The sequence below is a fragment of the Corvus cornix genome, chromosome 10, assembly GCF_000738735.6.
Source record: "Corvus cornix cornix isolate S_Up_H32 chromosome 10, ASM73873v5, whole genome shotgun sequence".
Taxonomy (NCBI): Eukaryota; Metazoa; Chordata; class Aves; order Passeriformes; family Corvidae; genus Corvus; species Corvus cornix.
In genome coordinates this window covers 6211689-6226502 of record NC_046340.1, presented here as the reverse complement: position 1 = coordinate 6226502, position 14814 = coordinate 6211689, and the positions used below count along the sequence as shown (strand labels likewise).

The following is a 14814-nucleotide window of genomic DNA, read 5'->3' as shown; positions in this document are numbered from 1 at the left end:
CTCCCTTAGAAAAATCATTGCCTTATGATCCAGTGTGTTTATTTCTTCCCCTTCCCCATCATTGTCGTGAAGGATTCTTCTGTGAGTCACTTCTTACTAGCAGTGTATGGGAGGCTTCTGGGATTTTTTCACCTCACTTTCCACATGAGGAATTGACCATTTCTTTAGGTAGGATGAGGTGGCCAGAGCCAGCAGACCTCCCAGGGGATTATGGCCCCTGTTAACGAGAAGTCCCTGGTCTGGATAAATGTGAATAGGGTAGATGGAAACAGCTGCTTGAGGGTGGATGTTGGCTCCTTCCCTCTCGAGAGGCTTCCACAGCCCGTGAAGTTTTCTGAGCTAACACCATCTGATAGCTCAGCCTGGGAGCAACTGCATAGGAAGTGTGAACGTGGGGTCACCTTGGGTGAGCAAACAGGAAATGACATGCTAAGGCTGCAGTAAGCCCTGATAATGCTAATCCTTCCAAAGGTCAGAAGTGGAGCGGAAATGACAGCTTCAGGGGCCTCCAGTTTGCTTTCTTCCCAGTGTGTGCTATTAGGAAGACCTTGGACAAGAAATTACCAAGGTTAATAAATTCAAAGCTCAATATTCTCTCACTGCTTCTTTGGGATATTGTCAGTCTTGCAGAGTCTCTCCAAGATGTGAAGCATTGGCAGGAGTCTTGGCAGCCCTAGGGGGTCTCACTCGTGCTCTTCCCTACTCTGACCTGAGGCAGAGGCTGCTGCTGCCATGAAAATCTTCATAATTTTCATGATAGAAGGATGGGAAATCTTGTCTCCTGAGATGGACAACAGGCTGTAGCAAGAGAGGAGGAGATGAAGACAGGACAAGACAAACCACTCCTGAGTGGGAAAGCGATGCCTGTTTGTGTGGACAGTATTTTGGTGCCTTTAGGGAATTTGCTGGCTGTGGTGATTAACCTGCATCAAACTCTGAGCAGCTAATGAGATTTTTAAGGTGTTAAAATCTGTCTAGAAAAGTTCTTCTAAAACTTCTAAATATATTTTTTTCTTCTTTATACAGATATATTTATTGAAATGAAAACCATTTTGGCAAGATGGGTTTGTTGTAACTCCAGTAGAATTTCAATTGAATCCTCTCTGGCTGCCTATTGTCTGGGCTGATGGACAGATGAAATACCTGAGCTTTTAATAGCCCTTAAGCTTATGTCTTTACAGGAGGAGCCAATAGTTCAAAAACTGTCGCCTCACATGGATTAGAAATTACTGTTACTCTATTTGAGGAGAGTTTAGAGATATTTTAGGGGAATTTAGAGGTATTTTGAATTCAACTTCTACCTGGAATAAAAAATAATTTTAGATAATGAAATCATTCATGGAAAGGAAGTACTTTCTGTTCCCATTCCTTTTTCCTAGGTGCACTTAGATTTTCCTGACAGTTAAATGGGATATTCACATTAGCACTGGTTGGTTTTGTGTGCAGTGACAGAACTGCTACTCTAAGAGAAGAAAACAAGTTTGTATGTGCTTTTGGAGAGATGCTGCATGGAACGTTATCTTGTTATTTTATCACTTTTCCATCTGGTTTCTTAAACTTGTCTTGTTTCTCTTTAACCTTCCCATAGTACTCAGGATAATATTATCCTACATTCCACTCTGTTTGTCAGTAGGAGCATCCATTAGCATCACTATCTTTTATCTTACTGTCGTATTGAAACCTCCTTTTTTTTCTATGTATAACATACCATAATATCTGATCTATTCCAGGTTCAGTGGAGAAGAGATTGAGTGTGGAGATTAAAGAGCAGATCTGAATTCGGGTTAGCTTTACAAGAGTTTTTCCGAGCTAAGGATTTACTCTTCCCTCATTCACATTATCCCACCATAAAATAAATGGGATAGCTTACACACATGCAAAGCAGTCTTCTGTCTTCTTCCCAGGTGTCAGTAAAAAGGGCTTTTCCAATACACTGATGTAATAATTTTTAGTCATTTGTAAACAGTGTTACCTTGGAATCGGAGAGCACTTTATGAGTGGTAATGAAAACAGTCCCACAAATTCCCTCTAAGGTATCTGAAGGCTTGTTGTACCTGTGAGCTAATTTGCTGTAAAGAAAAATATGACTTTCAAATAGCATCATTGAGTAATTCCAAGTGTGGAAGTTCATTGTCTGGATGAAAATGCCTTGTTCTTGACTATTTAAATTCACTTGGCAGTGAATTAAGATGGTTGTCCCAAGGCAGGCAATTAAACAGTCCTGTGCTCACTGTTTTAGCAAAAACTGAACAGCTTTAGTAAACTAAACTAGTAGACTATTAAGAATATTAGCCTGTTCCCACATGTAGACAGACTTTCCTAATCTTTCCTTTAATAACAACCAAGCAAAGGCAACCATATGAAGCAGTGAATAAATTGAAACAGAAATAGAAACCAGTTCTTCTTGGTGTTTGCTCTACCCATAATAAAACTTTCCTTGGAGATGCTTTCATAATTTTCTTTTCTGTCCCCCTCTTTCCAAACAGCCAGAGAAATACATATTAAAATTCTTGTAGTGAGTCTTGTAAGCATGTCAGCTTTAGATGATTTTTTTTCTAGCCTCCCTACAGGAATCCTGGTTAATCCCACTGAATCTTATAATGCTGTTCAATCATACATGAGAAAACAGAGTAAAATCCTCTACAACCTAAAGAACCCCAATACAGCCATTTTCCTGTTCCCGATTTATAATAAAGTACTTTATAATCACAGAATCATTTAGATTGGAAAAGACCTTTAGGATTGAATCCAGTCATTAACCCAGCACTGCCAAGTCCACCACTAAACAGTGTTATCTTTTCCTAGAAGGAGATCAGGTTAGTCAGGCAGGACCCGTGTGCCAATGGCCATTTTATGTTCTTTGTTATGTTCTTTTGGCCTTCTGCCTGGTTCTGCTGAATGTTTGGACTGTTTGGAGTTTTTTGTCCAGCCCAAATCCTAACTATGGTCTGTCAGAAGTATCTGTTCTTCGCTCTTGGTTGTTCCATTTTAGCTCTGCTGCAGGGATGCAAAATTATGAAATGGCAGTAGAATGTATTGTAATATTTCTCTTTTGCCTTAGAGCACATTTGTGCTGCTTATTTAAGTTGCATTCCTGTTGAGCTCAGCCTTAGTTCCAAGCCACTGAAGAAAACATGCTGAGAGGCAGAGTGGAAATTGTGAATTTGGGTAGGATACTGCACTTGTCACTCAGTCACTCTGATGGAGGCCGTGCTTTCGATGTGCTGTATTTGGGCAAATCCGAGGGCTGGGTTTTCTGAGAATTGCACCCACTGGTTTTAAACAACTTCACCCTTGTGCAGCACGATCATTCCTTTATCCAAACTCCCTGACTCTGTTATATTGAAGACATACACTATGATGTATGAAGACATACATCACTTCTATGATGTCCCAGGGGGTCTTTGCTTTTAGTTCTGTGGGGATTTTGGTTTGTTTTCTTTACAACAAAAGTCTAAGGAGTTCGCTTGCATAACAGCACAACAAAAATACAAAATATTCTGTGTCTTCAAAGTATACCTGGGCTCTAAAAAATCCTTGCTTTTCTATTTCCTGCTCTGGATTATAGCAGCAGGAATTGTGGGATGCTGCAATTATTAATTCTTTTATGACTAGGTAATATGTAGTGATCTTTCAAAATAGCTCTTGGGTTTAACTACAGACAATAGAGTACAGTGGGAATGCTCTCTTTGAGAATACCTTGTGTACCCTGAATACACTGAAATAGTGGTGTTAACTGTGTTAGTTTATATCTGTGAGTTTTGGCATTATGACTCTGAGTATAGTTGTGCTGAAGGTGCAGGAGCACAGACTTTGGCATGTTTTGGCAGCCAAAACATATACATGGGCTCCACAAAGATTTTTAATCCCTATTAAAAGCCATATTTCTTCAGTGCTACTGTCACCTGTGTTAGCTTCCTTCAGCATACCCTGACTTCAGTGTCTTGGAGCAGAGCTCAGAGATTTTGTGTCTCCCACATTACATTCAGGGATGGAAGTCCCCTGAGGTCCATGCCAGCCTGTATGTCTGTAAGAGATGAACTGCAGGAACTTGAGGTCTTGCTGTTCCAGACATATTTCTTAAGTGATAAAAAGAAGGGGAAGTAATGTGAATAATGTGAAGCAACGTGTGCAGAACTTTCCCATGATTTTCAGGTACAATCATAGTGAATCTTCCTTTATTTGTGAATGTTCCACAATTTAGGAAGTACTTGAAAAGGAGTACTGAAAAGTGATAACCAGACAGGACTGTTGCAAGAGTAAATCTCTAAGTCTTATAGGACTGGAAAACCAAGACTGTGACTTTTTGCTGTAGTTTATGGGTGTGAATCATGAGTGGTAAAGGGAATTATATTCTCACCAGAAGAGCAGCTCTACGCTGGGGGATTGTGTGTGACAGGGAGGACTGTTGTAAGAGACTATTCTTAATGTTGTTCTCCTTTGTTTCCTAGGACTGTTTATCTTGTAAAAGTCTGGATCCTATCATAACTACTGCAACTCATATTCTGAGAAAATGCTACCCCAAGGAGTATCTGCCTCTGGTGACTGTAAGAAGTTCCTATTCCTTCCCTCTTCCTGGGAATGTCAAGACTGAGCCTCTGTGTGAGGGATCTGAAGGTAAATGGCTGAAGGGAGAGTTCAGTAGGAGGAAAAGGAGCATGACATAAGAATTAAGTGTGGGATCTGGGGAAGGGAGACTTGGCATAGTCCTGAGGTTTACAGTTAAAATTAATCTGATAACCTGCAGTGTCACTCAAGAGGGAAGAAATTACTCCCAGGTCTTCTTGAAGCTGGGAGAATCTGTTTGGAGAACAAATGAGAAAAGACAGAAAGGAGCAAGGAAAAGGAAAAAAATTCTCCTATTATCCAAAAAATAATGGAGCAGAGTGGGTATAACAGAGGCTGGAGATGCCACTGCTCCGCAGTAACAGAGGGAGATATAATTGTGCCTGTGCATTGGCTGTTTGGGGGGGTAAAAAACTGCCCTGTAGCTTTATCAGTAAAGAATTGCAAGAATTATTATCCTTTTCCCTTCCTAAAGTAAAAGCAGATAGCAGTCAGGCTGCATGAGTAAAAGATGGGAGCCCTTGCTGGAAAGCACAACTCAAGCCCAGGTGGGATAGGTACTCTGCAGAAAAGGCTCCATGATACACATAAGTGATTTTTGCTGCATTCAATTTCCTGTGGAAGATGCTGAAAGACTATAACAATCATAACAGTAAAACACCCTAATCTAGATAATACAGATTAAGAGCATCCTGTAATATCATTGCAGCCAAGCAGAAAATCTCTGTATTGCTTTGTAAAATGAGTTGGATCCATATCATGGGGACATTTGTCATGGTTTTGAAAGGCAGTGCATGAGTCCAAGAGAACAGAGCTTTAAAAACTGGGTGAATTAGTGCCAAATTCATTTATATGAGATTAACAAATGGGTGGGTTGTGGACTGTGTGGCACATGTAGAAGAGTTTACATGTATTTCTCTGCAGGGTATGAGAGGGTTATTAGGTTGAATACCTTGGTCTCTGCTTCTTTCCTACTTTTGCAGGTGACAGTGAAAGCGAAGGAGAGGAAGAAGCTGAAACAGAGCAGGATAACGAGGATGTGGAGAGTAAAGAGGAAGTAGGTATATGAGCCATAGTTCCCAAAATTGTCTACATACCAGAAAGTAAAACTTTTCGTTGTCCATTTTGACACCCTGAAAGACCATCCAAGCAGAGAATGTAGAGGTGCATGTGGTCCCACGTGAACACACTTCATGGATAATAGGAGGGTACTTGAAAGAAGGAAAGGAGAATGCACTGACTTTCACTAAAAAGTGTCCTGCATTTCTTTTATTCATTTTCATGCTTGTCAGGCATGGTGGAGGGGGTTTGGTGACTTCTCTGTTCCTGCACAGAGACTGCCCAGAATCACATACACAGTCAGAGATAAATGGTGGATCTTTGATCCACTAGGCATATGCCAGGAAAATGGCACTTAGGGAAAATTGATTTGTCATCTAGGAAAGGCTAACCCTCTCTTTTCCCATATCAGAGCATATTTGGGCTGTGCACCTATTCTAAGGAAAAGGTTAGTTCTTTTAAGCCACAGCTGGGGCATTTGAGCCTATATTCTTTCTTTATTTGCTTCTGCACACAGACAAATAATACAATGAATTATTCAATACTTCTCTGAATTCTCCCTTAGCAGTCTCCCTGCAGTGACCTAACTGGCAAAAAAACTTCTACCAGCTGAGGATGAGGACGCAAACTTTTTTGTTGTGAAAATACAAACAAGCTCGTATGCAAATGTGAAGTAGTGAATGCTGCTAATAAGTCTTATCCACATAAAGTGGCTTGGGAAAGCAAATTAAAGAAATGAAGTTGCAAATACAGTCTAATTAGAAATGATTGAGACTTCTGTGAAAGGGAGTTCTCATTACTTGCCCTGTCTTTTCTCCTCAAATATTAAACTGATGTCAGCCAATGAAAAAAGGAAGTTGAAAAACCCCCCACACATTATCTGACTGTCCTAACTTGCCCCCGTCTGGCTGTTTTTATCTGAATATTGGAGCTCGTCAAGATGGTCATTAGGAATAAGGCTCATAGTAGATTTATCTCCTTCTTTAATTAGTTACTCATTCAGTAACAGCTCCTCTATGCTTCTGAACTATTTCATTATTCATAAGGATTTACCAAGTAGATGTAAGCAGTTTTGGTTTGGTGTGGGTTTTTTTTTTTTTTTTTTGCCTAAGAGCTTATTCTGAATATGAGTTTAAATACTGTTTGTCTGGTTTGCTGGTCATATATCTCCTGGAAAAAACCTTGCTAAAGGGAAAGCAAGCAGGGAATGGATAATGAACTTTCAAACTGCCTTTTTATTTTTTTTTGTATGAGATGTTTTGCACAATGTTTCCTGGTATTGATGTGATTTACAAACATTTTCACAGCTACATAACACATATCCATGCATGCTAGCAATACCAACCAAACTGAAACTTGGCTCTCTGCTTCTGTCAGGAAATGTTCAGAGTCCTATGAAAATAAAAGTCACCATATCAACCATCTATTCTTTTCCATCCAAATCTTCAGCAAGTTTGAAGCTACATACACATCAGTATGCTCTCAGTTGGCAAATCCTTTTCAACTGACCTCACGTTCATTGCAGGTCTTCACTGCCTTTTTATCTCAGCCCAAACAACACTTGAGATTCTGCTTTGTGTGACCCAAGTGTGGCTGAGGGTTTGAAATGCCATGGGCACAGGTGCATTCAGGCAATTGTACTTCATTCTTTTTATAACAGCTTTGGAAATGAGTCTGTTTGTCAGGAGCAAATAATTTCTTTGATGGCATTTGGTGGGACACACTTAGATATGTTGAATTATTTGAATAACGTAATAATTTGAATAACGTAATGTTGTAATGTAATGCCCAGTCATCAATGCCATGTCTCCATCCTTTCCTCTTGCTCCAGCTTTTCCTGTTCGGTGTTTTTTTTATGCAATGGCTGACTGCTTGACAGATTGGCTTTGGTTCTTGCATCTGACATGGGTGAGGCTGTGCATTAATACACAGGAGCCTTTGACTGTGAAAGCTTCAGATACTGCTCTTATCCTCAGTTCACTGATGGTTGAGATCATCTCGGGTGGCAGGTGTAATATGTGTGCTCTTCTAATTCTGCTCTTGTAGGATTATGACTTGGAGACAGATGTGAATAAATTGAGGTCAAGGCCAGTGCTTGACCGGCCAGAAGAAGACCTTGGACAATATGAGGCACTGTGTGCAGAACTTTCCCAGAATTTTCAGGTATGGTCATAGCGCAGTTTCCTTTATTTGTGAATATTCCAGAATTTAAGAAATACTTGAAAGGGAGTATTGACAAGTAATATCTAGATTGGGCTATTTCAAAAGTGAACCTGTAAGTCTTGTAGGACTGGAAAGCCAAAGATTATGACTTTTTTGCAGTAGTTTATTGGTATGAATCATGAGTGATAAAAGGAATGATCTTTGATGCACATTTTTCTGGGTGTAGATTAAGTAAGCACTGTTGAATCAATTGCCACATGAGAGATCTGTCAGATAATTTGTATCCTTGCTGGCAATTTCAACAGCAATATCAAGATCAGAACGAGATGTGAAAAATAAATAGTGTCAACTAGTGGTTTGAAGGAAGAGGAGAAGATTGCACTGCCACTGACTGAAATGAACATTTCAAATAATTTTTTCCTAGTGATGTTTGGGACAAATATTAGGGAATATTGTACTCATCACAAGTTTTGGAATTTAGGAGAACTGAAAACCCTGTTTCAAATATTAATCTGAAAAAGATCACTGGTTTAATGTATCTCCTGTAGACACAATATTGTGATATTGATTGTGACCTTAAGTAGTCGAATGGGATTAAATCATACTCCTGCATGAAGGTGGGGTGGAGTTTTGCATGACAGATTGGCCACCTTTACCCTCCTGTAACATTTATATTTTTTAAAAAATGCCTTGCAAAGTATCTTCCCTTCTTTGTTCGAATGATTGGTTTTGGTTGAGTCATGTCCAATTGGACCCTTTTGGTTTCTGAGAACTTCTGTTGAAACAGCTTTGTGGATAGAGAAATGCTGCAGGGGGTTCATGCACTGATTTTGCTCTGGCTGTTTGGGTTGAGTACAGTTTTTGGGAGATGTGTAAATATTTCCTCTTTTCCTCCTTGAAAGCTTTCCTCTGGAAGGAGGCACAATCTGTCAGTAGTTTCTTTTAATTTCTTCTGCTTTTTAAATTTAAAGGAGCTTGAATTTGAGTCTGAGGAAAAGAAGAGCTTGGAGGAGAGGACTGAGAGTCTTCCCTCTGCTCCCTCTCATTTCATTCCAAGTGCTACTTTCGTGAAACATCCAAACTGCAGATGGAGAAACCAAAGTGTCACAGAGATGGGACCAAATCCAGGGGAACAGGATTTCAAAGTCCCATTGCAGAGCTGCAGAAAGAAGGAGGAATACAGATGGGATAAGAATGATGAAAAGAGAGACATTGCTGAAGAAGCTCAGGATAAAGACTTCTGTGAGGAGGAAGATCCAGCCAGGAGTCAAGTGTTTGCTTTGTACCCTCTCCCAAAAGATGCTGCTTGGTACAAAAAAATGTTTTACCCTCACTGTGAGGTCTCAATCAATCCTAGTCCTGAAGGGAGGCTGGAGAGCTCAGATATAGTTAGAAATCTTCTGGAGAAGCACCGAGGGGATATCCCATTCCACAGCCCTCATTTCTGTGCAGCCAGGGCCAAAAGTCTGAAGTCCATCCCAGGCTACAGAGACCTGGCATTCCCGGATTTCTGGGGTCACCAGCCACCTCCTTACAGCAAGCCCGTGTTGGAGCGCAAGAATGGGGTCCAAAGGTGATTGTGCTTTAATGTCATGAGAGCATTGAGAGCTCTTGGGCTCAAAACTGGCTTATGTAGGGTCTGACTCTAACATCTCTGAATGTCTTAGGAAGTTATAGAACAAATTTTGTGGCTACCCAATGATTTATTTCAATTGATAAATTCATCAATATACCTGTATTTGTAATGGGACTCTAAGCTGGGTTGTGAATCTGTGACCTTGTTAGAACACAAATGAGAACAAGTTCATTTTAGAGATGGAGAAACCTCTGTGTCCTTTTGGGATATGTTTTTACCTTCAGTCTTACTCTTTATTCAGCCACTTCAGTGCTTGCAGCATTGGTCCCATCTGCTTCTTTCAGGGAAAATCCTATCTGTCCTCTCAGGAAGGACCTCATTATTTAGGTGTTCAGATGAGTGGGAAGTTGTGTTTTGAAGTTGTTCTAGGAGAGAAAGCTCTTATAAACTACAGTTCTTTTGTTCTAAGTAGGGCTGTATGCAGTGACTTTACATTTCTTTTTAGTGGTATAGGGGATTATTAGCAGGAAGCAAAGATGGTGGATTCTGTGCCAAACTTTAGAGTTGATCAACACTAATCAAATGGTATTTGTCAAGACCACTGATTTCTGACTGCTAGAGAGAATGATTCTTTCTGCAGTAAATATATAAGCTAGAAATCTTATTTAGAGGGAACATCACTCTACCATCTTGTTGCACTGTTGCTCTAAAAGCTCTGCTTTTATGGCCACAACATGTGTAACTCTACAGCTAAAATGGGACTAATCATATCATGCTTCAAGGCATAATGTCATTGCTTCAAAGGTCAGGAAGAAAATCTGGTATTCCACATTTGATCATCTTCAGGGATCAGAGAAGCTCTGTTTAATAATGAGTAGAAATAGGTTTGACTTGGAGTCAATATTCACTATGAGTCGGACTACTAGGTTTGCAAGTTATGGCAGATATTTCCTCACGGGGTAAGAATAGCCACTTGGGAGTTGGAACTGATTGGGAAGAACTGGGGATAAATCAAATTTGACACAACCCAGTAGTGAATAAAAAATTTTGCAGAGTCAGTCATTTAACCCAAAAGGCAACTCGTTGTAGTGGGGATGGAGCAGAACTCTTGTCACAATGGGAAATAAAAGTTCACCTGGAATTAGCACACGAAAGTCCTTTCTTGCTAGTCCTTAAAAATAATTTCCTAAGACTCTTCATATTTCTTCTAGAAGAATACTCTATATCCAGATTTCTCACAGTGTCATTAAGATTTGCTGCTTTCTTTTTCCTAGGGACAAAGTCCTTGATGATGTTCGCCGCCTAATCCAGCCGGGGGATGTGATAGGAAGAACTGTGTTTGATTTAGATGATCCCAGGTGGGTCACTTAAATTGAGTGCTGCAACCAGTGGCCCTGTCAGTGCTGTCAGTGAGCTCAGTTTACTTGATCAACTCTGATAAAGGCCAAGAAGTAACACAGGAGGTAAAGGCCTAACAGAGAAAATATACAGGAGGGATAAATTCCTGGTAGGAGACGGCAGGGAGAGGATTTGTTGTGGAAGTCACTGGCGCAGGAGAGCATCAAAACTTCGACAGAACAAGGAAAATCCATATATCAAAGGGGACTGTAGATGGTCCCTGGATATGTCTCAATTGCATGCAGTGATTTGGAACAGAGGTGTGCAGACCAGTGCTGGGAATTTTATCTATGAATCCAGCTTTTTCATTCCCTGAAGCAGCATTTCCCCCTGAGTGGCTGCACAGCCAGTGTCACAGGTTGTAGATGTACCCTAAGTGTGACACTCACAATGTTTCTGAATAAAAACCCTAAACATCTGGCCTTGTGAACTGCTTTAAGTGCTCAGCTATGGTCTGTGAGAAGATGTAGGACCAGGCAGCTGAGAGGGTTCCAAATTGAAAGAGATTGCATTCAGAGGAAGGATAAGTGACTTGGGGAACATTCTTTGGAGTAAAATAGAGGTAAAAGTTTGAGGTAGGAGAAAGTTATGAAGTTGCTTAGGATTAATTTAAGGGTTTTTTAAGCAGTTGGAGAAGGAAACTCTACAGATGAGGGAAGAGCAAGTATACAGTAATTCTATAAAAGTGCCTTCTGCAATTAATGAAATAATAGGAATAGTCCAGTGGGAAAGTAACTGGAATAAAGAAAGCAAACATAGATAGTTACAAAAGAGACTACTGGGAAAAGGAAAGATGTGGTTTAGAATTAATAAGTAAGAGTAGAGAGAAAAGCTGCATCAGATAGGAAGGTTAGGGATTTGTTCACCTCTTCCTCCTTCCCAGAGTCTTGCTTATAAAAAAATTTTTAAAGCCAATTTTAGCCTAAAAAAGGTGCTGGGAAAGGCTTGTCTTTGAAGCAACCTGCTACAGGTGTCCTTGCTTTGCTTTACAGCAGTCACTTAAGCCCAGGTGCTCCAGGCTGTCTGACATTTTTCTCCAAGTTTGAGTCGGGAAACCTTCGGAAAGCGATCCAAGTGCGTGAGTAAGTACCCCTGCAGCAGGCCTGTGCCAGCCTGCCTTGGGCTGTGACCACAGCATGGAATGGTGGCCTTCTCCTGGGTTTGGAAAGGGTCAGCCAGGGAAGCAGGTTAGATGATGTGGAGCTTATTATGCCTTCTTAACACCTGGATGTCACGGAAGGAACATGATTAAGAAAACAGAGCTCAAAATATTTGGACTATTATAGTGTGAGTATTTAATGGTGTTTGGTGATGCTCACAAAATATCAATCAATCTGACTGCATTGCCTGCTGTCAGTGTGTTCAGGGGCAGACAGGAGGTGTTCATGGCCGCTGCTTTTATTCTTCTTTTTTTCTTCTTTTATTCTTCTTTACAGGTTTGAGTATGACCTAATTATGAATGCGGATGTGAACAGCAGCCAGCACCACCAGTGGTTCTACTTTGAGGTCTGTGACATGAGGTCGGCAGTTCCCTATCGCTTCAACATCATCAACTGTGAGAAGTTCAACAGCCAGTTTAATTATGGTAGGAGCCTATGGGGAATTGGGGTAGCCGTCTCTTCACAAGAATATCTTTTTACTGCCATAAAGGTTTCCAACTCTCCATGTCTATAAGTTTAAGGGAGACTGTAAATTCAATCTTATCTGCCCTGAAATCCACTGAAAAAGTCACTTTAGATTTGTCAAAGAGCCTTTGTTTATCCTCAGGAGGACTGAAGAGCAAACTGGATATTGAGACCTGGGAGAGGATTTGTGGGGGGAAATAAATGTCGCTGTTGTTTATAGACCAGAACTGAGGAAGAATGGCACTAGGGTTTGGGAGAGCTGGGGGGGAAAGACAATCTGTTGGAACTGAATGAGAAGCATAGGATTGGAAAGTACTTCTAAGATTTAAATAAATGTGATAATCCTCAAACAAATATTCATGATTCTTTGGTTTTATCTAGTAAGACATCTTCAGACCTAGTGAAATTTCTGTTGATATTAATGATGATAAGAAATTTTGTTCCTTGCAGCCTTTGAGCTCCTGTCATGGTTCAGGAGGAAAGCAGCATTGCTCAGAAACAGGCAGGACAAATCCCAGCTTTCAATACCCATTTTAGAAGAGAAATGATTTCTTCTGCAAGGAGACTGTGGATTGAATTCTTAGCTGGCATAGGCTGGGGAATTTTTTGGTTTGTTTCCATGGAGCTCTGTTAATTTACACCAGCTCAACACCTGACTTAGACTGTTTAATAAGTCCATAGCATTAGACTTTGCATTCCTCTGAAGCCCTGTGGCTACAGCCTTTAGCATCACCAGGACAACTCTCTCAGGATCAATGTGCCTATAACAAACAGAATTAGGAGTTGGAATCACTTGTCGCTTGTATGTGTGAAACTGGCTGGATGAGTGACATGATGAGTTAAAAGGCATTTACTCTTTAACCCAAAGGGCTGTAGTTCAAGTATTCATATAGATGCCAACTGAAAATGATTTTTTTTCTTTGGTCATCTTATACTGCTTACCTGAGTTACCCAACAATTCAGTGAGGTGTGTATGGTAGGAACCTGAAAATGAAGGATGTTGATGTCCTGTTTTAAACCACAATTCAATCCTTAATGTAGCCCCTAGTACCTCCACAGCCAGAGATTCAGGCTATTATTGGCTGAAGGTTGTTTGTTATCTGCTAGTTTGGCTGTTGTCAGCATTTATAATCTCATTTTGAGTACCTGAAATTGTACATGACTCACATGTTCAAGCATGCTATGAAAAATATATTTGGAAGAGAAATGTGAAAATACCATCTGGAGTAAGGAGAGTGGCTAAGCCATGGCTCGCTTTTGGCTGGCTTGTTCATGGGGTTGGCTATTAAATAAATCCTCTGTGGGTTCCTTCTGCTGCTCCAAGCGGGCAGTGAAGCTCCAGCTTTTCTGGCTTGGCTGAGTGAGGCTCATTACCCCTTCCAGCACATGCATAACCTTTACACAGAGCAGTGGTAAGATATGCTATTTATTTGTCACATTCCCTCTGCACTTTCCTGGGCTAATGCCCACGCTCTAAGACAAAAAGCCTCCAGTTGTGATGTAGTGCCAAAGTGCCCTGGGTGGCAATTCTTTACAGCTCCTGGTTACTTTTCTGGTTTGATTTTTTTTTTTTTTTTTCCCCCTTTTGCTCTTGGTTAGATGGCACTAACCATCTTTCAAACCATGAAACTTTGACTTTCAAACCATGACTTTCAAATCAGTAGAAAGGATATTTAATGAAATAGTTGTGGCCAGGAGCAGAGCAAGGCAGGAGGCACAGTTTCCACCTCTCTCCTTTCCCCTTTTTCACTAACTCACTCTATCATGGGAAATAATGGGATTTCATCAGAACCCTGATTTAAGTTTGTTTTCTAAAACTGAACATTTCCATAGGGGAAATAGAAAGGAGAAACTGATTTTTTTTTTTTAATGAAAATGAGATGGCCAACTAATATCAGCCATTGCTCTGAGACAGAGAGTTTCATGTGTGAGTCCTTTGGACTCAGAGAAGGGCAGGAGCTGGCATTTGGGATATTGAGACCCCTGAAGACACTGAGCCCCACATCTCTAATGAACTGGGGATCTAGAAAGGCCTGTGTCTCTTAAAATCATGGTGGCCACATCCTGGTACCAAACACAGAGCTGGCTCTTGTACATAGCTCACAGCACTGGTTCAGAAAACATCAATACAGCGGTTACTCCTGGCTGTGGTAAGTGCTTCCCCACAGCACAGCCAAAGGTGAGCTGGAAAGGTATTGCTGCTGGTAATGCCTGGGTCCAACTGTGCTGGGGAGTTTAACACACAAACCCAGAGGAAGAGGAGAACTGAATAGCTGCTAATGCAAATACAGCATTAGTATTAATGATTTTCAAGCATCACCTCCCCCCAGCACAAGAACAGCCAAGAGAAGGCTCAGGGAGCAACTTATCAGCATGCAAAAATATTTGGGAGGGCATTTTTCTCTTTATGTGTGCTCTCACAGAAGT

General features: G+C 40.7%; 1 protein-coding gene across 1 annotated transcript in view; it reads left to right on the top strand.

Annotated features, from left to right (window-relative positions):
• Positions 1-14814, top strand: part of AGBL1 (AGBL carboxypeptidase 1) — a 272002-nt gene that overhangs the window by 54702 nt on the left and 202486 nt on the right. Inside the window, exons 8-14 of the mRNA XM_039557990.1 lie at positions 4452-4617; positions 5550-5623; positions 7672-7788; positions 8760-9361; positions 10639-10722; positions 11755-11844; positions 12199-12347. Coding sequence (XP_039413924.1) covers positions 4452-4617; positions 5550-5623; positions 7672-7788; positions 8760-9361; positions 10639-10722; positions 11755-11844; positions 12199-12347 — 1282 coding nt within the window. The remainder of the gene's footprint in view (positions 1-4451; positions 4618-5549; positions 5624-7671; positions 7789-8759; positions 9362-10638; positions 10723-11754; positions 11845-12198; positions 12348-14814) is intronic.